Source organism: Brachyhypopomus gauderio, chromosome 8 (assembly GCF_052324685.1).
Source record: "Brachyhypopomus gauderio isolate BG-103 chromosome 8, BGAUD_0.2, whole genome shotgun sequence".
Lineage (NCBI taxonomy): Eukaryota > Metazoa > Chordata > Actinopteri > Gymnotiformes > Hypopomidae > Brachyhypopomus > Brachyhypopomus gauderio.
Genome location: NC_135218.1, coordinates 7,299,176 through 7,323,559, shown reverse-complemented (window position 1 = coordinate 7,323,559; position 24,384 = coordinate 7,299,176). Strand labels below are relative to the sequence as shown.

The 24,384-nt window shown below is 49.7% G+C and overlaps 2 protein-coding genes across 2 annotated transcripts; one reads left to right on the top strand and one right to left on the bottom strand.

Moving 5' to 3' along the window:
* The first annotated feature begins 875 nt into the window (after nt 1–875).
* mbd6 (methyl-CpG binding domain protein 6) lies at nt 876–13,835 on the top strand. The gene is made up of 13 exons (XM_077014101.1): nt 876–1,359; nt 2,486–2,669; nt 3,216–3,355; nt 3,881–3,983; nt 4,757–4,925; nt 5,634–7,484; nt 7,692–8,512; nt 8,661–8,820; nt 10,393–10,532; nt 11,307–12,029; nt 12,340–12,389; nt 12,478–12,541; nt 12,657–13,835. The coding sequence occupies exons 3-13, from the start codon at nt 3,240–3,242 to the stop codon at nt 12,714–12,716; spliced, it is 4,257 nt and encodes a 1,418-aa protein (XP_076870216.1). The 5' UTR covers nt 876–1,359; nt 2,486–2,669; nt 3,216–3,239; the 3' UTR covers nt 12,717–13,835.
* A 96-nt stretch (nt 13,836–13,931) lies between these two features.
* On the bottom strand, nt 13,932–24,143 carry dctn2 (dynactin 2 (p50)). Its single transcript, XM_077014105.1, has 14 exons — nt 23,937–24,143; nt 23,349–23,417; nt 20,779–20,875; nt 20,620–20,681; nt 20,069–20,167; nt 19,605–19,765; nt 19,236–19,386; nt 19,025–19,090; nt 18,710–18,748; nt 18,428–18,505; nt 17,415–17,486; nt 15,433–15,535; nt 14,749–14,840; nt 13,932–14,672 (listed from the first exon to the last, which is right to left on the bottom strand). Exons 1-14 carry the CDS (start codon nt 23,970–23,972, stop codon nt 14,586–14,588), a joined length of 1,212 nt encoding a protein of 403 aa, XP_076870220.1. The 5' UTR covers nt 23,973–24,143; the 3' UTR covers nt 13,932–14,585.
* Nucleotides 24,144–24,384: the final 241 nt, after the last annotated feature.

Sequence of the window (24,384 nt, the reverse complement as noted above, 5' to 3'; positions counted from 1 at the left end):
ACACAAGATTATTTTACTTTATATTTACTTTAAGTGTCCTGATAGATTCTATGATTTTTTGTTTTAGTTTCAGCTTTAATGTTTTAGCAACAAGCATCAAAATTTCTCAACAATTTATTTATTAATCTGTGGGCTTAGGCGTAAAAGCACATGTGTGCGCTTACATTTCAAATGCCTAGGCTGATAAGAATACCCTTTTGTAAGTGGTGTACCTGCCCTGTTTGCTGTTGTGTTTATTTTATCATAAGGAGATGTGTTCTACATCTGTTGTGTTTATTTTATCATAAGGGGATGTGTTCTACATCTGTTGTGTTTATTATAAGGGGATGTGTTCTACATCTGTTGTGTTTATTATAAGGGGATGTGTTCTACATCTGTTGTGTTTATTATAAGGGGATGTGTTCTACATCTGTTGTGTTTATTTCATTATAAGGGGATGTGTTCTACATCTGTTGTGTTTATTATAAGGGGATGTGTTCTACATCTGTTGTGTTTATTTCATTATAAGGGGATGTGTTCTACATCGGTTGTGTTTATTATAAGGGGATGTGTTCTACATCGGTTGTGTTTATTATAAGGGGATGTGTTCTACATCTGTTGTGTTTATTTCATTATAAGGGGATGTGTTCTACATCTGTTGTGTTTATTATAAGGGGATGTGTTCTACATCTGTTGTGTTTATTTCATTATAGGGGGATGTGTTCTACATCGGTTGTGTTTATTATAAGGGGATGTGTTCTACATCGGTTGTGTTTATTATAAGGGGACGTGTTCTACATCGGTTGTGTTTATTATAAGGAGTGTTCTACATCGGTTCATCCTGCTGCCCAGTCCAGACGCTCCCTCCGCCACCCCGGTGCATTGTGGGTATGGAATTCCCTAGGCCGAAGGGAGCCAGTGCGCATGCGCGAAAGGAAACTCCATGATTTTTTTTGGCACGGGAAAAATAGGGAACTTGAAATAGAGATTAATAGAAACGGGGCATCACAGGACCTCAATCGGACCGTAAAACTTGTTTTCACGCCATCGAGAAGTCAACGGCCTCGGTCGATATTTGAATAAAACAGTCGTAGCTTCAGCAGCCGACTAAGATCCAGTCGAAATTTTAGATCTTTCTTTTTTTTTGCGACAATGCAGCGGGCGCAGTAAAAGGCGAGCGGGCGTTATGGCTCTTTGTTTTTAGGCAGGACGGGCGGGCGGCGCGGAGGCGGCTGGAGAGCGTCTGAAACCCCCCCGGCGCACCCAGCGGCCCCCGCAGCGGCGGCACGTCCAGCCCGGGCGCGTCCGGACGCCTCGGGTGTCCCCCGCCTGCCGCTGCGCTACGCGGCCGAGCGGCAGGAAACTTGGTAAACACGGCAGGTAGGTGGCTAAGCTAGCGGCGCTGCGGTCGGACCCGCCACCCGTGCGGCACGCGCCGGGTACCAGCGATTATTCGACGCTTCTTACACCTTCCTACGCGGGCTGGACGGTTCCCCCCGACTCTCCCGCACCTCACACGAGGTTAAACTGTGTCATTTGGGGCCGGGTCGTGTGTTCAGAGCCCGTTAACGTGTCTTAGCAGGCGGGCTAGTTAGCGGAGCTAGCTCAACACGACTGTGGGGGGAACGGCCAGCCAGCAGCTGGCACAATAATCGAATAATCGGCCCCTCGTCCCTCCCAGCGAGACCGCACACACTCGCGTACGGTTTCTAAGAAGATGTTATAAAAGCTTGAGCACTGTGGATGTTCGCTGTCTGGGCTCAGTTACGTTTTAAACACAATACACGTCCACATACGACGTTGACTGCTGAGCTGGAGCTGCAGAGTAGTGACTGTGTGTGTGTGTGTGTGTGTGTGTGTACTCTGCATTTCCTAACTCCATTGCTCTCTCTTCAAACACAGTGTTTGTCTACATACTGTGTTTTCATCACCATATGTTTTGCCAACCGAGATTCTGACATTTTGTAGCATGTTAAAGTATAAACTTTCGGACACACATCTACTAGAGAAGTTAGTAACTGTCTTAAACCCCATGTCTGCTTGTTTCTTATGATGTGTTTCTTGTGTGTTGAACTCCCAGCCGGCCAGACCTATACACACATTTCCTTTAATTGTACAGTTACGTGCTTCTGCTTCCATTTTGGTTTCCTGTCATTTGCACTCCAACATTCGGAGAGACTATAACCAGACAGGAAATTCTGTGACACATTTCACACATTTCATTTAGTTGTGCTCCTTCAAAGAGTCTTTCCTCTGTATGCTTCTTCCTGAAATAAGAATCTCCCAGCTTTCAAAGCCTTGTATTCTCCTCTAAAATAACATTTTTCTCCTACTGATCTTTTATTTGAGACCTCTTTATTTCCTTGAAAGCACATCATTGTCTTTGCACTGATGTATTTTGTTTTTACTTTATGTAAGAAGTGTCGCAAAAAACACATGCCTGTTATTCTGTAAACTTATCTGTCAAGTGAAAGTATGCTGTTATAAATGTCTCTCTTTATTTCAGATTGCCAGTTCTGAGAGACCATCTCAAAGCCAGGAGAGTCCATCGTAGATAAAGAGAAGAGAGGAGTGCCTGTTTGGCGGGATTGGTGTTGAGTTGTGTTGAGCTCTGGTAACACTCTTTAAGATGTCCTCACAGGGGTGGATTTCATGGAAGGTGCAGACCCGGGATATATAAAGATGAAACGGTAAAGTAAAAATTAAACCACTCTCTGCTGGTTTATTTTGTGTTAAGTGAATGGCTTGTTATGTTTCAGAACTTATATGATCTTATTTTATTTATTTAGGGCAAGGCTTCCTTACAGGGATGTGCCAGCATAGTTTTAACACAATGGCTTAGTGAAGCAAAACTCAACACTTTGATTTTTAATAACCAAGACAATGGATAAATCCCTAATACTGGTCCCTGTTAAATTCAAGTCTAGTTTAGGTCTTTGTTATAGCTGATTAGTCTCAGTGTCATTAGCTGACCCTATATATGTGCATGAAGAATCATTTTTGAGTCCTCCCTGAATGTACACCATGAGAACAGTATGAGTATAACTTGAGCGTTATACTCATGTATGAACATGAACATGTGCGTTCTGTGTATATTCCCAAAAGCAGGCTGTCCACATATCACCTGTTCATGTACGATTTCGACCCAGTCCCTGTTAGCAGCCTGCGTGGGGCCAGGTGTGTATCGGGCGGTGTTGGGTGGTGTTCTGAGCCCAGTGCACTTGCGGGGTCCACAGGAGCTGGATGCGTGTGAGCCGAAAATGACTGGGGGCAATGAGAGTGCAGCAGGAGATAAAGATGGAGGTTCCACGCTCAGCGCTCAGGTTCCTGTGGGCTGGCAGAGGAGAGTGGAGGACAGAGCCGTGGTCTACGTCAGGTGAGCACGCGTTCCTCTCACGTTCCTCTCACGCCTCCTCCACTATGCCTTCCAGAGGTCCTGTGAATCTGAAGAATTAACTAGTTAATAAGAATTTATTGCGTGTAGTGTTCAATTCAGTCTTGGAATAATCTGCAACTGCTAATATAGCTGCAGCAGTGGGAGCAGGTTTTGCATAATGGGACTACAACTCTGGAAATGGCATTTGTATGTTCACCATGTGATTTGTTAACAAAAGTCATCTACTGTAGTAGAGGTCATCTTGCTAATTTACTCATATTTGTAATTGGTGCTCGACAGGATAATAGAAAGATTTTTTCCTTTCAGAAATAAGGGTTGCATTTTTACCTACCTGTCTGGGAGAACTATTTTTACTTTTGTACAGCCGTGTGCTTGCAAGGCAGCTGTGATTACAATGGCTGTGTGAGATTGTTTACCAGTGCGGGCTCTCAACCATTTAAAGACAGTCACCAAGCTGTCAAAACTTGAACATCTGCCTTCTCTGCCTCCCCCCCTCTCTCTCAGCCCAAGTGGTACAGTCCTGTGTTCTGTGGAGGAGGTGAGGGGGTATCTCTTGACAGACAGCACATGTAAGTGCGGACTGGAATGCCCACTTGTCCTGCATAAGGTGAGATCCCTTTTTCCTGCTTAAAAAAACTTTTTTTTCAATCCCTTTTTCCGTGGGCCAGCATGCTTTCGTTCTGATATGATCATTTCACCCAAACCTGTACAACCCTTGCAGCAGAATAAGTTCTAGGGGCAGAGAGTATTCTAAATACGAGTCTGATGCTTGTCAGCTCCAAGTGTGTAATTCTATTGACGGGTTAAGCCATTCCCCTCAGATCCACAGGGACAGCTGTACTAAATCGAGGAATTATTGTGGGAGATATGATGTCAGGATCTCAGGATCGCACTGCTCAGTCTGGTTGCCCTGCTGGTTTTAAAGTGTTTCCTAATTAGCTCTCGGGTTAAACCAGCGTTGTTACGTCAGGAAAATAGACTAAAAATACAGTGCGGTGCAGGTTTAAGGGAAGCTATGTGCTGGCGGAAGGCGTGAAGCACACATACCTCCAGCTGGCTTACAGTAGGCATTGGATTAGTTGGACAGTTTGTGCCAAAAATGAGCTTGGCAAAACTTCATCTGCTTCCTGTCCTCAGACTGACGGGTACAAATCAGTGTTTGAACTGATCGCTGCACATACGTAATCGCAACTCCTTTCTGTGCTTGGTTAGCATACCACTTGGTTACCATTGCTCCCAGCGAGATGTTTCGTTTGGGCAGACGCGTGGGGTCGAGGACTTCCGCGCAGGTGTCGGTACTGTGAAAACGAGCTTCCGGGTCGCTCCGGGCGACCCTCCGGCCGAGCCGCGCGGGGTCACCTTCGCTTTTTGTCCTCGTAGGTGTTCAACTTTGACCCCGCTGCTGCCGCCCATGCCCCGAGTCACGAATCGCGGAAGGTGGAAGAGGACATGACCAAACTGTGCAACCATCGCAGGAAAGTGGTCGCCATGGCAGCGCTGTGCCGGAGCATGCAGACCGCTCAACTCCCACTGCTGGCTCACGGCGCAGGTACGCTGGTGCTGGTTCTGGTGCACGTCGCTGCCGCTTATGGTGAGCAGTCGTGTCGGAGCTCCTCGGCCCGTAGCGCAGTCTGTGCCTCCCACAGCCCACGGCGCTCGGAGCGGAACCACTTATTAAACCGTTTGGACCGGGCTGAAACCCTACTGGTAAATCACACAGTGATGAGGCCACTTCAGCCATTTATTTTTGTTAAGACGTGTTGATTCTTTTCATTTTTTTAGTAACATTATTAATATAATTTAGTAATCATGATGTTCACTGAGGTTCTTTTTAACGGTGCTTTTTTCTGTGCATTTTGGCCGTTCACAGATCTTTTGCAGAGCTTCTAGAGTGATATTCCAAATCTCTGTTTAATGGTGTGTAAACAAGGAAAGCAGCAATCTGCTTTGTTTACGTGAGGTGATCTTGTGTGGTGGTGGTCACGGCCAGAATAGTGCTGCTCTAACGTTTCTATCACGACGTGTTGCATGTTTACATATAAATGTACATGTTGCTATAGTGTAGCAAATCCAATGGAACATAATAATGGAACAAATCCACTCTATTATTAGTCCACGCATTTGGTTTCTCTTGATGTGCCTACTGGTAATGTTCTAAAGGCTTCTGATTGGTGGTCAGCATGCTCTTTTGTACATTTTTGATTGTTTTGAAACCCTCCACAGTGACGTGTGTGTGTGTGTGTGTGTGTGTGTGTAGGGAATGTTTTGTGCTCGGTGGATGGCAGGGATCAGAGGGGATCGGTATTGGCTCGAGGAGACGTAGTCCACTGCACTTACCCGACTCAGCCCAGACCCAGCAGCGGTAGCAGTTTCCCTTTACCCTCCCCGCTCTCGCTCCTGCAGAACGGATCCGTCTCCCACCCCGCCTCCACACTGACTCCAGATCAGAGCCCCCCCTTAAAGAAGCCTCCGCTCCCGGGGAAACAGCAGTGGAGCCCCCGACCCGCCGTAGCCCAGACGGTGCTCCAGAGAGCCCCACACAAACCCCCCTCTCCCAGACAGGACCCGCACGCTCACGTCTACCAGCTAGACGCCGCCGTCCTCCCGGCCTCTTTCTCTTCGCCCTGTTCGTCACCGTCACCTGTGGGCGGCAGGGCGGGGCTCCCGCAGGGGGTGGTGGTGGTGAAGTCTCCCTCGCCCCTCTCCGTCTGCTCCTCGCCTTCTCGCGCTCTGGACTCCTTCTCCTCTCCGCAGCGTTCCCGCCACTCCTCCACCTCCTCCCTCTCCGAGGGAGCACCAGGAGCAGGCCCCTCCCTGGGGGTGAAACCTCCTCCGTCCCCCCTGCCCTGCTCCTCGCCCAAGCTCCCCCGCCCCCCCTCCAGCCCGCGCGCTCGTCTCGAGGGCCTCCTGCAGCACTACAAAGACTGCGGCGCTCCCGGCTCCGCCCCCAATTTTAGCTCCGCCCCCGGCGTCAGCTCCGCCCAGCACCACGCCGTGCTCGGCAACCAAAGCGGCTCCCGCGGCCCGCAGAACCCGACGCCGGCCCACCACGGCCCCTGCGAGCGGAGGAACGGGCCGGGCTCGGGCCCGTCCCCGGGTCTGCTGGGGCTCCCGCTGGGTCAGATCCTCTGCCAGCAGAAGAACCAGCAGCAGCAGCAGCACATGAGCAGCTCTTTTCCCGCCAGCAGCTTACTGTCGGCCGCCGCCAAGGCCCAGCTGGCCAGTCAGAAAGGACACGGCCAGCCGGGCACCGAGGCCGTGGCCGCCGTCCCCCTGGCGGGCCTGGACAAGGACCAGCAGTCAAAGGTATTGATCAGCACTTTAAGCACCAGCCTCCACGGGCCGGCGGGCCGGGCCCCGCCCCTGACCGCCTTCCTGCTCCCCCACGCACCCTCCCTGCCCGTGACCCCGCCCGCTCTAGAGAAAACGCTACGCCGCAAACGCCAGCGCCGCTCGCCCACCGTGCTCAGCATGCTGAAGGAGTCTCAGATGAGCCGGGCCGCGGCGGACCCGGCCGCCCCCGCGCTCCCCTCCGCTCCCGCCCCTCGCTCGGAGAACCACCCCCAGGGCGCGCGGCTGCCCCCCTCGCCCGGCGGGGTCCCCCGTCATCCGGACTTGGAGGAGGGCAAGCGGGCGGCGCTCGGCGCCTCCCTGCCGCTCTCCTCCGGCCCGGCCTCGTCCTCGCAGCCCCTCTCCGCCCTGCTCCAGCTGCTCAGCATGCAGAGCGCCCAGAGCGCCGTCCAATCGCAGGCGGCCGCCACCGGCAGGCCCGACCCCGGCCTGCCCTCTCCGCCCCGGTACGACGGGCAGCCCGGGCGCCGCACCCACACGCAGGTGCCTCCGTCCGCCCGGGACCCCATCGCCCAGTCTCGCTCTCTGATGCCCGAAGAGGCGGACGGAGGCGCCGTGAACCTCAAGACGACGGCGAGCGTGGCCGCCCTGAACCTGAGCCGGCCCCACGCGGGGGGGACGGCAGGAGTGGCCCCTCCCCTCTGCTCCCAGGCCCAACTGCCCTCGGCCACCGGCCCGGAGAAAGGCTGCGGATCTAGACTGACGGAGACGGTCCACGATCACGTTTACCAGCCCAACCACCGCCAAGCTGCAGAGAGTAAGTGTGCGTTCCTAAGAGTTTATAATACACTCAAATTTTAATGCGTAAGTAGCGCACCGTTTAGTTCTGTGGCTTCGAGCTCTCTGTTGACGCGGTGCCTAACGACCTGCACTGTATTTCGACTCCACGGAGGAACCGGAACCAGACAGAACCGGCCCCTCGTTCGCCTGTTGAACTGAGCTGCTGTGTCTCCTCTTCCTGCAGGTCCCGTAATAGCGGAGCAGCAAGACGTGGACGCCAGGCTGTTCGCTGAGCCCGGCCTCGCCCTGCCGCCTGCCCCTCCCCCGCCCGACCTCCCCGGCTCTCCCTCCGACCCATCCGGCACCTTGCAGCTGGCCGAGTCTTTCCCCTTCATGACCCAGGAGCAGCTCCTCCAGCTCCTCACCTCCACGGCGGGCCTGCCGTCCCTCCTCCCGCCCTTCCTAGGCTCTCTGCCGCTCGGGCTCTGTGCGGGCGCTCAGCCCCCCGGGACGGGCGGCGCCCAGACGCCGCAACCCACGAACAGCCTCCTGGGTCAGGCTCCTCCGCTCGGCCTCCTCCCGTCCTCCATCGGAGCTCACGGGGAGTTCCCCCTCAACCTCGTTAGCCTTCTGAACACACCCGCCCCGGGCCCGCCCCTGGCCCCGCCCCCTGCCCCGCCTCCGGGGCTCGAGGTGTGCGAGAAGCCCCCCGGGCTGCAGGCTCTGCTCATGGCGTCTTTGCTCCTGGGCCAGAACCCCGCTGCCGTGCTGCCCTTACCGGGCCTCAACCTGGAGCTTCCCCCTCAGCAGCAGGTTTTCGGGGAGGGCGTGTCCCTGGAGAAAAGCCCCGCCCTGCTGGACTCTGTGTTGATGGGGCCAGGGCTCCTGGAAGCTCTGCAAGCCTTGGTGCCCGCTGCAGACGGCCAATCCCTTCTGCTCTCCGCCCAGCTGACTCCGCCCCCTCCACCCGCCTTCCTGTCCCTCAACCCCGCCCTGCTGGCTGCAGCTCTCGCCCAGGCCGATTCGCTCCCCGGCCACACCCCTTCCCCCCCGCCTCACACTCAGGTACACGCCTGCAGGCCGCACGCTCGTACATAAGCACATCGCGAGACGTGTCTCCATGCCGGACACGCCCAGGGGGGTTGGGGGGGGGGGGGGGGTGTCTGCTCTGTAAAGCATTGTGTCAAAACTGTGTCTGCTGTTTGTGCTGTAGGGGACCCTTCCCAATCCTGCTCTGGTCTCTACCTCTGTGTCCTGTGCCTCCCTGGTGCCCGTCTCTGGCCAGGAGGTGTGCGACTCGCTGACCGAGCAGGAGAAGACCGGCGCCCAGACACCTCAGTTTCTGCCCCCCCTCCTGCCCCCAGGCGTACTGGGTGAGTGAAGTATTCCTGCTCCGACGTTCCCCGTTTGAACTGTTTTAGACGCGCTATTGCATTGTTCCACTTCGTATTGCATGTGTTTCATTTCTTTCGGAAAAAAAAAACACGTCACGTGCTGCATTAAGTTTCAAAGGAGCGCTTCTTTGGTCATAGGCGCGTAGACAGCTACCGTCAGCTAATCGTCTAGCAAGTTCTCGCAGTGCCTTTTAAAAGCGACGTGTCTGGGCGGCGGGTGGAAGTAGTGCGCCGAGGTTCGGCTGTGACCCGTTACCTGCGATTTCCGAGGGGCGGCCGTCGCGGTGTTACCTTAACGTTGAGTCATTCGTTGCGAGAGCTGAGTACTTTACCCACACGCTGGGAGGCCGAAGCTAAGCAGACGCTACCGTGTCAGTAAGACGGGCTCTCCGGACCGATCTATCACGATGACAAAAATGGTAGCAGATTATGCGGCCGGGCCTGTCTGTGATGAAGCAGAACTTTTGAGAACTACAGCTGAAGTTTCAGGAATGCTGCAGTGCTTTTAGTTTCATCTGTGGAATATCTGAATGAGGCCCACAAGGAAAGCTGCACCCAGTTGAAAATTGGTTACAGCTGCTGAGTTTTGACATACAGGCCCGATATAACTAGTGGTCTATTCATCAGATGTATTTAAACACGATGACCGGAGTCTCGGGCCGCTTGTGAACGGCTTTTAATGTCGCCACGTAACCTTGCTGAATCGACGCGGCCTTCGTCGTGACGCTCTTGGCGATCTGCTGTCTGTGCGTTCTCGTTGTTTCTTCGAGAGCGTTAATGGGTCCACACGGAATGAAGCGCCGGCTTCGGTGGACACCCACGGGAGAGACTGCAGCCTCTGTGGTGAGGCAGCGAAGCACCAGGCCGTCTGTGAAGATGGCTACGACGGTTAGCTTCTCCCTGAAGAATGTGCCGGGTCATCTCCCCGGGCCTGTAGAACAGAGAGGGAAACATTCAGCTCTTTGTTTCGAGCGAAATGTGGCCGAGCTGGGCAGAGGTCACTGGATCCGGAATCGTGTGTGTGTGTGTGTGTGTGTGTGTGACCCAGCAGTGGAGGAGGCAGATGTGGATAAGGAACAAGATTTCTCTTCAGACTGTGTGTGTGTTTGACTCGGGGGGGCTCTGACTCACCAGCCCTGATGAGACTGTGTGGTGAGGAGTGCTAGCTCAGGCAGCTAACGCATGACTGGAGAGCTGCGTGCGCGCGCGGGAAGATTGTGCAGGGCTGCAGGAATAGAACCGCAGCCCTCCGCTTATTTAAAGGATCAGAGGCGGCGTTCGCCAGCGCAGCCTCATCCCACCTCCGCAATTACCGACGGCTCAATTCCACCCCTTTCATACCGGGCTCCTCCATGTGAATTAAATCGAATCAAAAGGAAAAGGTGGAGAGTGTTTTGCTTCACCGAGCAGAGGAGTAAACACGTGTCATCGACCTGCGCGCTTTCGTCTGAAGAACACGGCGGGTCTTTAAGTCGGCGTCTGCTTGAATTATGGGTTTGAAATTTGTTTCCTTTGCGTAAACTTGCTTCTTGCTCCGTGTGTTTTGTGCAGGTGACATGGCAGCTCTGGGGAACATTAATAGTCTACACAGTTTACTAGGAGCAGGGCCACTACTGCTGCAGCAGGCCTCCTCTCTGGGCGTGACGCTGCCACAGAACCCGGGAGCCCTCAACCCGCTCACCTGCCTACAGGTGACCCCCCCCCACCTCGCTAATGGACTGCTGTGTGTGTGTGTGTGTGTGTGTGTGTGTGAGAGAGAGACCTGAGTGGGAATGATCTCACTACCGTGGCCCTGCGTGAAGCTTTTATGGCCCGACAGTGTGACGTTTGTGTTGCTGCTACACCCAAGGCGCTAATGCGCATGTGTGCACCGGCGCTAAACATAAACCTGGATAAGCTCATTACAGTGGAATAATCCAACTAACATTTAGGTTTCAATAAGAATAATGTGATGTTTAAATTGTTTACATATGCAAATATGGAAATGGCATGCCCCACAAGCCAAGTAATAACTATCTTACTGGTGCCCATATGAATGAACTCAATGTCTGGTCCCTTCGCTCCCATTAAATTTGTTGAACAGTCTCTAGTATTTGCAGTAGGAGCGTGTTTTAATGAGCAGACCTGTCAAGCTGGCTATGTGAATATTTACAGTGCTGATGAACACATTGACTGAGCAGGCCAAAGGGCTACTGTTAAATATTAATGATTATTAATATTATTCAATATTATTTCATTACACGTTGCGATGAGCTTATAGGTTTTATGGCAGTTATTATATTTCATCCCATCACATTAGTAAACTTATGCAGTCAGGAATGTCTGGGCTAATTTGTCCCATGTTTTTGCAGTTGCTAAATTACAGGGGATAAATAATAATTCATTATAATTACATGATTATAACGATACTAGTTATTAAACAATTATACGTAATGATGTATGATATACATGTACTCCCATTCCAGTTGTCTATGGCTCCAGCACTAATGGAAGAGAAACCACTGGCTCTGCATGAGAGTTCCCCAGCACAAGAGGATCTTCCCCCAGCACAGCTGCCTCAGGACAGCCTGCTGAACCCCGGACACGTCCAGACGCCTGGGCAGCAGAGGGAGGGCCCGGCGGGGGCCGACCCGGGTCTGCTGGACCCTTACACCTCCTTCATGGATACCATCTACACTTCCTTCCTGCAGGTCAGCGGGCGTGGCTCAGAGGCTGCGGCCGACTCCGCCCCCCTCTCGTACCCGGAGCTGCCTCCCCTCCTGCAGCAGCCCAGCGCCCCGCCCTCCCTCAGCCCGCGCCGGGCTTTCTCCGTCCACAACCCCGACCTGACCCGCCTGGGCATGGAGGCGGCGCAGTCCCCGGCCCGCGGCACGCCCAAGCTGACGGAGAACCCCTCCACCCCTCCGCCCAGCAGACCGGCGCGGGCGGACGCCTGTCCCGCCGACGGACCCCTGCAGCTGACCTTCATGGAGGAGGCCAAGACAGACGGCTCGGCCAAGCCGTGCGTCTACAGCAACGGGCTGGGCTCGGGGGCGGGGCCGGGGGCAGACGACGACGAAGAGGAGGACGAGGAAGATGAGGAGGACGAGGAAGAAAGGCAGCCCCAGGGATTTCTGAGCCCGAGAGAGAGAGGAAGCAACGAGGCGGCGGTCGACACCGTGTGCGGCACAGACACGCAGCACGGCAGGGTGAGTGGACCTGGAGAAACACGCCTGCATGCCACTTCCACACAGAACCGCTGCGTGTGGCTTAGAATAGCCAGAGTCTTATTTCATTCAAAATTTTTATTTTGAGCATGGTTCCCTTTGCTGTATTTTAATTTGTTGTAATATGTAATGCCTTGAGTTTATAAATCCGTTCAGTCATGTTTTATTGATGCGATTAAGATGAAGAGTTCATTGTCAGTTGGTTATTTAACATTTAGCTTTTAAATACCTGCTAATTAGAATTTTAAAGGGCAGCCCAGAAAACGCTCCATCACTCTTCTCTCCGTCACAGGCTGCAGAAATACGTACCGGAGCCAGAAGGGGAAGAAAGAGGAAGCAAACGTGAGTGACACTCGAAGAAAACAAAAACGGCCTATAACGATCAGTCACTGTCGTTTTCTGAAACATTCTTTCGGTCTTGTTGCGTTAGGTTGCAACGAGGGTCGGAGATTCCGGGAGATATCGGCAGCATCATAGAGGAGCCGTCTGCTACGGTGAGCCCATCCCCGATACCGCACACACCCGCGTCCCCATCACGCTCGGCTTCCCCCCGGGGGGCGACACAGCCCGCTGCTCCCTTCCTAACGTTGCTCCTTTTCCGTGCCGCAGACGGGGCTTCCGAGACCGGCGAGGGCCGCCAGGGGGAAGCGGCGGCGTGTGGTCAGATAGACGTCCCGCCCCGAGCCCCCGTCCCGTTGTACTTCTACCCGCCAACACCAGCACTGTCACTACGGCAACACCGCAGGGCCAAGGCACCGCATCGCACGGCCAGGCCGCGTTTCGGAGGACCCGCAGAAAACACTCCGTCTGTCAACCGATACCTCACACACACACACACACACACCCCCTCCCCGGTCACCGTCCTTCACGTCTCCCGACCCCCCACCGTCCAGGTAGACCTAGTGCTGACGCCGCCAGTCACTACTTCTGGAGTCGGCTACATAGGATCATTCACTGCTACTGACCTTCCATTTTGAGTAGTGTGTGTGTGGCTGTGGTAGTGTGTATACACATCTATCAGCTTCAACACAAACTGGATGCTTCAGGTCGTGTTTTGGAGGCTGTAGTTTGTGGGCCTATAGCACCCTCTATCTGCCACTCATTGATACTGCACGATCCCATTAGCCGTTAGTTTCTTTCCCATTAGCCGTCGTGCTGGAATAGCTCTAGCTTATGGTTCCATCTAAACTTTGACCAAAATGAAATATTAACTGGTTTAACTGGTCACCGCTTGTGTGATTAATCTTTGGAACCTCACACTTTAGGGGAAAAAAACATTTTTAATCATGCAACCTCATAAGTAGAATTTCCTTCCCCACACAGGCGTGGTGTGTGTGTGTGTGTGTGTGTGTGTGTGTGTGTGTGTTCACGTGTGGGAGGAGAGAATGTAGTGTGTCTGTGTGTAAGTTGCGGGGTTGGAGTCTGATACTGTGATCAGTGGCAGATTCTGTATGTGCGGCGTGAGCCGTGACTCTACCACTCCCTTTGGGACTGAACCCCACTGCCACTCACCATCGCAGGCACAAGAATATTTAAATGGTTTAAAGTAATAATGAGGATAATTATGCAATTTTACTAATGAATTTTATGTAAATATGTACAGTTTTAGTATTTTATTTTGTACACTTTTTTAGAAAAAATGATCAATTTGTAAAGTATTTCTTCTCCAGGTAAAAAAAAAAAAAATCTTTCCCATATTTACTTTTGATTTGTAAAGAGAATACTTTGAAAGTTGAGAAGTAGCATTTTTTTTTATGGGAGTTGACTTTTTTATTTAACAAATTAAAAATGTTTACCAAATTCCAAATAACGTGTGTGTGTATATATAAACAGGAAGTTTCACGTAATGGGATTAGTTGCAGGATGAAGATGAGTGCCACACTATTTAAGCAGGTTACATTTATTCTCATGTCTGAAGACAGACGCTATTTTAAATTATTTTTATGCATATGACAAAAGCAGAGTAACTTGAAGATCCACGTGATGCAGTAGTAGTTTCAACCGAGTGTGAAAACACATGAGAAGTTTCAGGCATATGTACATACTACGTTGTTCTGCCTTGGTAAGCAAACACCCTCCCACAAGCATTGGCTACGGGGCTCTTGTGTGCATTTCATTCATGGACACAAACTACCATTCATAGAAAAGAACATTTTAACACAGACACATTGAGGACGTTACCACATAATGACTTGGGTCTTTTCAAGCCTAGTTAAAAATGGTTTCTAAAGATTGCAGAAAATAAATCTTCACTCTGGAATCGGTACTCTTAAACCTCCATCTGCAAGGGGGAGTAGGATTTAGATACGTGACTGATAGTTGCATAAATTCAGTCCTCCCCCATAACCGAGACGGGGCAGATCATTGGGCAGCTGTAGTGTTGGGGGAGCGTTTGGTCTCAACTTTCAATTCCAAAGTTTCCAACATTCAGCGATGTGGAAGAAGAGGCGTTAAGAGGACACACAAGATTTAAAATGCAGAAATAAAAGACTTTTCCACATTACTCCCTCTCTCTTGCCTCTTTTCAATTTGGATAGATTATTTTGAGAGCTTCTTCATCCTCTGGTCCAGACCAGCAAAGTTCTCTTCCACTGAGACGAGGTTCTCCTTCATGGTCTGCTGCACCTGTACATGTAAGGAGAACAGTGAGAAGTTCAGAGTGAAAGGAGAGCTGATTGACAGGAGGTGAAGGTGCCCAGACCTGTGTGAGCAGGGTGGTGTTGTCCTTCAGTGAGTTGTTGATCATCTGCTGCGTGGTGTCCAGATGGGTCAGCAGTTGTCCAAACTGCATGGCTGAAGAACACACACACACTACCCATTACAAAAACCCCTACCAGCAACTCTGGTAACATCTATGGTGGTTGCCTACATCAAGTTATAACCAGGGGCCTAGCTAGGCTAGTTTCAGTGCAGTTTTTCAGTTAATAGCTGTTCAAATTACTATTTCAATACTGAAGAGATGCAACCGTTTTATAAATACATTAACACGTTATTTGCAGCTCACTCCTTTTGCTTTTGTGTGATCAGACAACCGTTTCTCAAGATGAGTAACAGCCATATAAAATGTGCAGGTCAAACTGTCCTGTTGTAAATGCATCCTCTGCCTTTTTCGTCCGTGAGCGTACACCCTAGGAGAGGCTAAGCATCTCCAACAGTGCCACGACTCCCTAACGTTTACAGCAGTGGGCACACGTCCTGGTCCAGATGGACTTACACACTCCCCAACACCAGAGAACAGAGTTAGCAGCACTGCCAGCACAACAGATGGAGGCCATTAGGGAACCAACAGACGGAAAAGGTGTACTGACAGAAAGGGGGAAGAAGGGAGAGAGAGAGAGAGAGAGAGAGAGAGAGAGAGAGAGAGAGAGAGAGAGAGAGAGGCTACCTTGCTCGTGCAGCTCTTTAACAGCTAACAGTCTCTGGACCACCTGAGGGAGGGAGGTTGCCATGGCGTCCCACTTCTGCACCACATCATATAGCTGTGACACCTGAATTAAAGCACACGCCCAATCAGACTAACCCATGGGACGCTAAATTCAAAAGCTGTGTGGTGTAACTATAGGAATGGCTAATGAAGTGAGAACATGAACTTATGGGAAACAATTATGTTTAAAAAAAACCTTTTAATTGGGCACCTTTAAACGCGCACACACATCGCCTTAACATCCACAGGACATAGAACGACACCCAGATGTGTTATTCACACACACTATATTCAGTAATCTATATATAGTGCATAATAGTAATCTGCATATCTAGTTGGAATTCTGTGGAAAAGTACTTTGAGATCAGTGACATCACTACGCAGTATTTGACGGATGTAGAAATATAATCCTCTAGAACAGGGGTGGCCAACCCGTCAGAAACCAAGAGCCACTTTTTTTTTACTGTTACGGCAAAGAGCCACATCATACATAGGCATGTAAATTGTTGACCGGGGGGGGGGGGGGGGGGGTTTAATACTTAAAAAAATAAGTATTATATCGCGGTTGATCGATCGCCAGTGTGAGCGTGTGAAGTCAAATGCGTGTTTTCCACTACGCCGGTTTTAAAAGTATTAGCGGCTCGCTAGGCTTGTAAACAAACCGCGCACCACGAAGATGTAGCAGTGTGTCGCCCTCAGAGCTGATGAGGTCACGACAAACACCGTTAGTGCAGGTAAGAGGGCGGACCGGCTGGGGAGCCGCATGAAACCAGGCATGAGCCGCAGGTTGGCCACTCCTGCTCTAGAAGCATCAAAGCCATTTTGTGTCACACTTCAATAGCATAACACAAAATAAAATAACACTTTCTTTTTACAAAGGTGGAATTGTAGTTTTGTTATACACAATTATCCATGAGGAGCAGCATCAAAATGTCTTAATGTGTTGTCATTTAGTAAGAAAACCTATTTTCATTCATCTTTAGCACAGGGCTCTGTATTTTCACTTTTCCACCTTGCTTAAGCATAAATTTTGGGCTTTTTCCATTCAGGACATGTTGGTTCAGGAACTGGTGGAGGAAAAACCCATTGTAGACCTAACTACACATTCAGTTACATTAAACGCACTTTAAAAGAAGTTAAAGATTTGCTAGACATGCCCGCCCATTGGACTATCGACGCTCAGAAGACTAAGGCAAACACCACAAGAGGTGACCGTATATTCTGAGGTACAGAGCCTGCACAAACACAGCAGGTGACAGCAGTGCTTTTATCACCCATTTCAGCTGTGTATAATCTTATTGGGGTTTAAGTGGCCCTCAAATCAAACAAATCAAGTAGCGCGTGTCCTCTGTATGTATCACTCCACACAGGGTAGAGAGGAGTGAGCTTCAAGGCAAACCAATACGGTTGTGGTCACTGGAATCAATTGAGATAGATCATATTAAGAACTTCTTGGGGGGGGGGGGGGGGGGGGGGGGGATTTTAGGATTATTTGAGTATTAAATGGGATTATGGATCGAGGGATTAGGTGATCGTGAAATGAGAGACAGGGCTCTAGAGTGCGACCAATTTGGTTGCACGCGTGGCCTAATTTCTCAATGGTGCGACTAAAATCTGTTTTTGTATATATTACACATACAAACGATAATATTCTGTAACTGGTTAATGTTTCATTTTGTGCAAGTGTATATAATGACCATTTATATTTTAGTCAACTAAATTCTAATAATAATTAGTCGACAACAACTAAAAACGACTCCAATGACTAAAACTAAATGACATTTTAGTCAAAAGACTAAGACTAAAACTAAATCAAAAATTTCTGTCAAAATTAACACTGCTCCCCCTCTGCCTTTCACCGGCAGACAGCAGCAAGCAGATCATCAGATGAGGCAGAGATGATAAAGATGATAAAGATGAGAGAGAGGAGTGTTGAAATCCACCTTATTTTGTGTATCAGCATCTTCGATTGCAGCTTTATGCTTCGCGATTTCATTCATCTTTCCCAAGACACTCTGGAACACAAGTGGAGAAAGTGTAGTACATCTACTACAGCACTGATACATTCACACAAGTGGAGGAAGTGTAGTACATCTACTACAGCACTGATACATTCACACAAGTGGAGGAAGTGTAGTACATCTACTACAGCACTGATACATTCACACAAGTGGAGGAAGTGTAGTACATCTACTACAGCACTGATACATTCACACAAGTGGAGGAAGTGTAGTACATCTACTACAGCACTGATACATTCACACAAGTGGAGGAAGTGTAGTACATCTACTACAGCACTGATACATTCACACAAGTGGAGGAAGTGTAGTACATCTACTACAGCACTGATACATTCACACAAGTGGAGGAAGTGTAGTACATCTACTACAGCACTGATACATTCACACAAGTGGAGGAAGTGTAGTACATCTACTACAGCACTGATACATTCACACAAGTGGAGGAAGTGTAGTACATCTACTACAGCACTGATACATTCACACAAGTGGAGGAAGTGTAGTACATCTACTACAGCACTGATACATTCACACAAGTGGAGGAAGTGTAGTACATCTACTACAGCACTGATACATTCACACAAGTGGAGGACGTGTAGTACATCTACTACAGCACTGATACATTCACACAAGCACAAAAACATTGATTCAGTTCACTAAAGAAATTGCTTCACTTTTAAATCCACCCATTCTACTTCACTGCATAGATGGATTTTTAAATCTACTCTAGTAAGCTCTGCTACAGACTGCTTTGCAGAGCAGTTCCTAAGGCCAGACAATGCACCTCAGGGCAGCAGAAATCAATATCACAGTTATAGATGCTCAAACCTTCCATTGTTTTTTATTTTTATTCTCTGTAGGCAACATTCAATGGAAAAACCGTTCAGAAAAACTCGGCAGTAGCCGACTGAGGTAAATGACTGAGAGTTGATGGTCACCTGCAGTCTGGCCTCCACCTGGTCCAGAGTGGCAGCGTCCAAAGCGCTGACTCTGGCCTGCAGCAGCTCCATGGTGTCCTACACACACACACACACACACACACACACACACACACACACACACACACACACACACACAGAGGGAGGGAGGGATGGAGAGAACCATGAATGCCAAGACAGAAGGGGAACTTCCACGCCTTTACAGAAGCTTGGGCACTGGACAGAACACACTACGGGTCACGGGCTCTTAGAAAGCAGCTGTGTTGTGTTCACCCCACTTACCATTACGCTGGATCCCTGCAGCCCAGCACTGAGAGGACCCTGCAGCCCACAGAGGAAAAGCACCATTACACTCTACACACTGATTTACTACAGCCATAGTGTCTTCACAGAGAGAGAGAGAGAGAGAGAGAGCGCCCTGTCATAATTACTATGCATGCTGTACTATGTTTGATGGACACACGTTAGTCAATCACTGATATATTATTAAGACTATTAGTAGTAGTACTATTCTGAATCTGAGCAGAATGAGGTCAGTGTGTGTGTGTGTGTGTGTGTGTGTGTGTGTGTCTGTGTGTGTGTGTCAGTTTAACCCACCTGCTTATCTGAGCCTGAGCCGACAGCAGTCTCCAAGTCAGCCAACCGCTTCTCCAACTCCGCTATCTGCTCGTGTGTGTGTGTGTGTGTGTGTGGGGGGGGGGGGGGTTATGGGGGAGCACGATGATGCAATTAGATGATTTCACCTCTAACTTACAGAGATCATTAAACCAACCAAGTTCAGAAAGAAAACACCATGAGGTTATCTTGCCTTGGCAGACTCTGTGAACTTCTCCTGTTCAGGCCGGCTGTGGAGCTCGTACAGGACAACCCCGTCTGGCCCTTTGGGTCCCGCTGTCTTGCCCTGTCCTGCTGTAGCAGTGCGCACGCCCCGCGCCACCTCCAGCTGAGTCATCAACCTCCTGACACAGCAAACGATGCAATACAAAAGTGAGGGGGGAAAAAACTCTCCATTCTCTCATGGTTACTGATCTGGGATCAGTTTGGCCTTTTTTTCCACCGATAATGACTAATAGGACAGCTGGCAGAAACACTGTTGCGAGATCAGGCGACTAAGAGATCTCTTCTGACTGGACACTACGCCGCCCCGTCCGTCCCGCACCACTCTGCCCTTCCTTACTTGGCCAGAGCTCCGTCAGGGTCGGCCAGGTTGATGTGGGCGTCGGGACCCAGCAGGGAGTCCAGGTGAGTGGACACCAGTTGCTTCTTGAGCTCGGCGGCCCGCTGGGCCAGCACCACGGGTGTGAGGCGCTCCTCCGCGCTGCTCTCCTCAGCACTGGCCTGAAAGCACACCACCACACACAGAGAATGGACTAGTGCCCACGCCCGGCACTAGTGCACTTCCAACAGCTCAGCAGCTTCTTAATGCGAGTTCTAATTTTGACGTGTGGCTATATTTTGCACACGCGATGAGAGAACTAAAATGCTAACGTGTGGATTTTCCAAAGCAGTCTTAACGAGGCCGGTGCAAGCCGAGTTCACTGGGACACGGAACTTCCGTATTCAGGAGCGTACAAATCACTGTACGACTACGGCTTACCCGATGACTAAAGAGAGAGAAAATAAACAAAACAGGCTGAATACCTGAATACGCTCCACCTCCTGAGAGAGCTCCTGAACCTCGTTAACAAGTCGCTGGTACTTCTGCTGAGGAGTCTCCTTCACCCCACATCCATCCCCCAGCTAGAGGGAGAGAGAGAGAGAGAGAGAGAGAGAGAGAGCGAGAGAAAACCTGGATAACAGGATCAAGATAACTACACCATGTAATTCAGCTAAGGGGTGTTCAGGTTTCAGACGGCTTTGGTTCGATTTAAATAAACCATGGTGTGAACTCTGATGTGCACCAAATAAGCAGACCAAGAGCCTGTCAATTTCTAAACAACTTCTGGTGTGGATCATTTAAAGTGTGTACACTTTGTATGTGCAGTGGGGGAATCTCTAACGGTTTTGACTCCTTTATCCACTTGACCAGCTCTTATTGTAAACATACCATCCTGATAAGTGCATTAAGCCTACAGTTAGTGAGTATGAAAGGCAAGTAAACCAGCACTAAAATGAAACAAAGTTTCTTGTTTGTTCCAGACCAGGGGAACAGTGTGAACGCTCCCCAACAGCAGGTGTGAAGGAGAACTCACCAGCTCATATTCCCCGGACTCGTAGCCCACCCTGCGGTTCTCGGTGATGCGGTCTGAGAAGTCTGAGGGCAGAAAGACAACGCAGTGATGAGGCCTGGACTAGCACCACGATTCTGTTCAAATTAGCCTGCTGCATACTTCTGGAGTCATTCTACTCACCCAGACCCTTGGTGCCGATACGCTTGTCTTTAAACTTGTCGTAGGCTGCGTTGGGGTTGACCACAATGCGCTCCACACTGTCACTGCAAAGCTCTTCCTATTGGACGAGGGTTTGTGCGTTGAGGTGGGGTATGAAAACGAGCGTTAAGAGCTATTTCACACTAGGAAAATTTTACACCGGGAATTAAAATGCAAATTAAATGTGCATATGGTATTTATGTGCCAAGAAGCACTATAGATTTTGCAGTTGGAAACGTTATTGCTTAGTGATTAGATCCAACTTTTTTTTGTCTTTGTAATACAAAGACATTTGAATATGCACGAGAGGCCTTTAAACCTGGAGTATTAGGCTTGACAAGTCTGGAAACACACTAATCCAGATTGGCCACAATGTAAACTCTACTGCCACTACACTAGTCTTGTTTAAAAACACATCAGCTCATCTGAACTGTGTATGCACATGCAATGTAATGCATTTTAATACCAAGTGAAAGAATTGTACCAAGAACAAGTGCGCGCGCACACACACACACACCAACACACTGTAAACCAATTTGCCCATGCAGTGGTTAAGCCCTGATTTCAGGTACACAGGTCTCAGTGATCATTAGGGTAATTCAGTTACAGGTTAAGAAAGACACGTGTGTAGCCCAAGGCTTCAAACATTGATTGGCTACAGAAAGGTGAACTTGATAAGGTCATTGGTCTCAAATCCTGTAGCATTGGTCCCAAATCATGTAGTTACTGCACAACAATGATTCGTTGATTTTAACTCCCAATATCAAATCACTGAATTCTTTACTCACTTGCTCTCATACAGACAGAGAGTGAAAGAGAGAGAAACAGACACGAGTTAACTATCAAACTGGATTCTTGAAATGATCATTTAACTCTGGGTTTGACAGTTGGCCCAAGTTGAGCTGAGTAAATCTACTTATTTAAACTGAACTGGTTGACGGAATACAATAGTTATTCCCCAGTAAGACCAGGAAGTAAGGCAAACCACACACACAGAAGCCCAGGCTCCACAGAGGTCATGTGTTTTATGGTTGGCTTTCCATTAGTTTACAGAATAAAACAGCCTACAACAAACGTAAGTATGGATGCTGCAGCAACTATGCACAATGGTGTTCAGGTTAGCGCTGAAATGAAGAAAAAGAAAGAAAAAAAAACCATATGGGTGCGACTATCCTCACAAGACGCAGGCCAACTGCACCTTAATGGCATGAACAGTAAAAGCAAAATCAGCTGTAAGCAATCCACTTGGGGTGCAAACGAGTCATTTTGATTGGGTGGGGAGGAGTGGTTAGATGTTAGTGGGAATCACGTATGCTCTTACCAGCTCCTTAGGTTCCCAAAGACAGTTAGCAGGGGAGGAGAGGAAAGGGTGACAAAGAAAAAAAAAATACAAGAGGGGATCAAATAAAAGGGGGGAGGGGGGCACACAGGGAGAGTGAAAAGACAGAGAGAGAAACATATTAATGTGGTTATCATGTGACATGCACAACTGGGGCTGGCGGCGGCGTGGAAGAAGGGGGCAGTGGGCATCAGCAGAGTCGTCTATTCATCACGAGGTCCTTCTCCCTGTGGGCGAGCCCCACAGAGCCCGGAGGCGTCCGCTCCACCATCTTCTCGCACCACAGCAAAGCTGCGTTTGAGACAGCGTTAGAAACGTTTTGGGTTTCGCAAAGCTCAGAACAACCCGAGTACTTAATGGGTGACGGCAAGGTGGAGGCTGATGGGGGTTAGAGCGGGAGCGCTGGAGTCACGCGTGAGGTTAGGTGGAGGCTGGGGGACAGAGCACTGGAGCCTGTCAGAATTAACCAGCTGCACAGCTGGTTCGGTCCACTACCGAGCCTGGAAGAGGAGGATGAAAGCACCTTCCCCTTCGGATCAGAACGCGAGCAGGTGTTCCACACATATGGAACTTGCACTGTAGGCACATAGCAGCAAACAGCAGAAAAGAGGTGCACATGCACATACATACACACGCGTGCGAGCGTGCACACACACACACACACACACATACACACGCGTGCGAGCGTGCACACACACACCATTTTTCACTCTTCCTATAACAGTAACTTTCCTACTATTTAGGCGTCTACGCCTGCCATGGGATCAGTAGCTTTAATTATGTCAAATCTACATTACAAGATCTCTACTATGATTAAGCACAATGATTATCATGCAAGTTTGGCTGGCAAAAAGCTCCTAACATCATAGCAGTGTAAAACTACAAAATACATACAAATAATTTAAAAAGCACATTGTATTATAATGGATTACAATTACAGACCACTCTAGCCTTTGATTGTCCCCGACTGATACAGAAAAGGAGGGTACAAGACCACAACCCAGAGGTACAAGACCACAACCCCTGCAGCACAGAACCAGGACCTCTTGTATGAACTAGGGTCCAGGGGCGGGTCGAAACATGGAGAGGGGGGTTTTGTGACAGGAGAGGGACAGTATACTATAAGATTACCTTTGAGTCCGTTATGAGCACACGCACACACACACACACACACACAGCTCAAAGGACCACCTCAGTCACCCGGACCACTCACCGACTCGAACTGCGCTTGGTCGTCCTCGGGCAAATCGCTGGTCTCGTACACGTCCGGTTCGTTGGAGGCCTGTGGGGACACCAGGTTGTCCTGTTAGTCTCAACATAAAGACGGAAGACAGGTGTCCCGATACACAAACAAACAAACAAACACACAAGCACTTCTCCCCAGTTATCGCCATTCGTGGCCGACGCCCTTTACACCGAACCGGACGGTACTAAACCGGCAGCTGGACCGGACGCGGCTACACAGTCCGGTATCGTGGAGGTTTATATATAAATGGACTGTCGTATTTGAACGTCAAAGTCTTCACGTCTCTATCTGTCGGTGTGTCACACACCGGGTCGTAAACACGAGCCCAGCCTGAGGTACCGGAGCAGCTCTAGTAGGCCCAGTTCAACTATCGTGTTGTCATTCGTTATTACTCTCCAAAATTATCTCCAAAATGCCCACAGGGAGCGACACACTCGGTCTGTCCGACCACAAACTCGTTTATTCGGGGTAGAAAGGCCGGCGGCGTCCGCTAAACGCGCCCCGTTAGCCGCCACAGCTAACCGACAACACCGGCGTCGACGCGCGCAGACTTACGATGCCTGGTAAGTTGGCGTATTTTGGGTCAGCCATTGCCACACAGAACGAGAGAAGGGAACACGGCGAATCGTCTAATTACGATATTGTGGTAATTTCCCAAATTTGAAGGTAAAACTGGCGAGTTTGATGTTTTGCGCGACGCCGCCTCAGTGACTTGCGAGGCGCTGACAACGCAGACGTGAACACGGCGGTAATCTCGCGAGAGTTCCGCTCTCGGCCCAAATTTGAAACGACAAGACTCGTCGCTATTGCGCAAAATGGATGTGTTCGGTGTTTTGGTGGAATGTGTGTGCATGGTATCAAAGATGAACTCATAAAAGCATAATTAAATGATTATGATATTAATTATATATATTCCATTAGTTAATGTTAGAAACAAACCATATTATAAGATACTAATAACAATTGTATTGTTACAAATAATAGTTACTATAATAATTTTCAA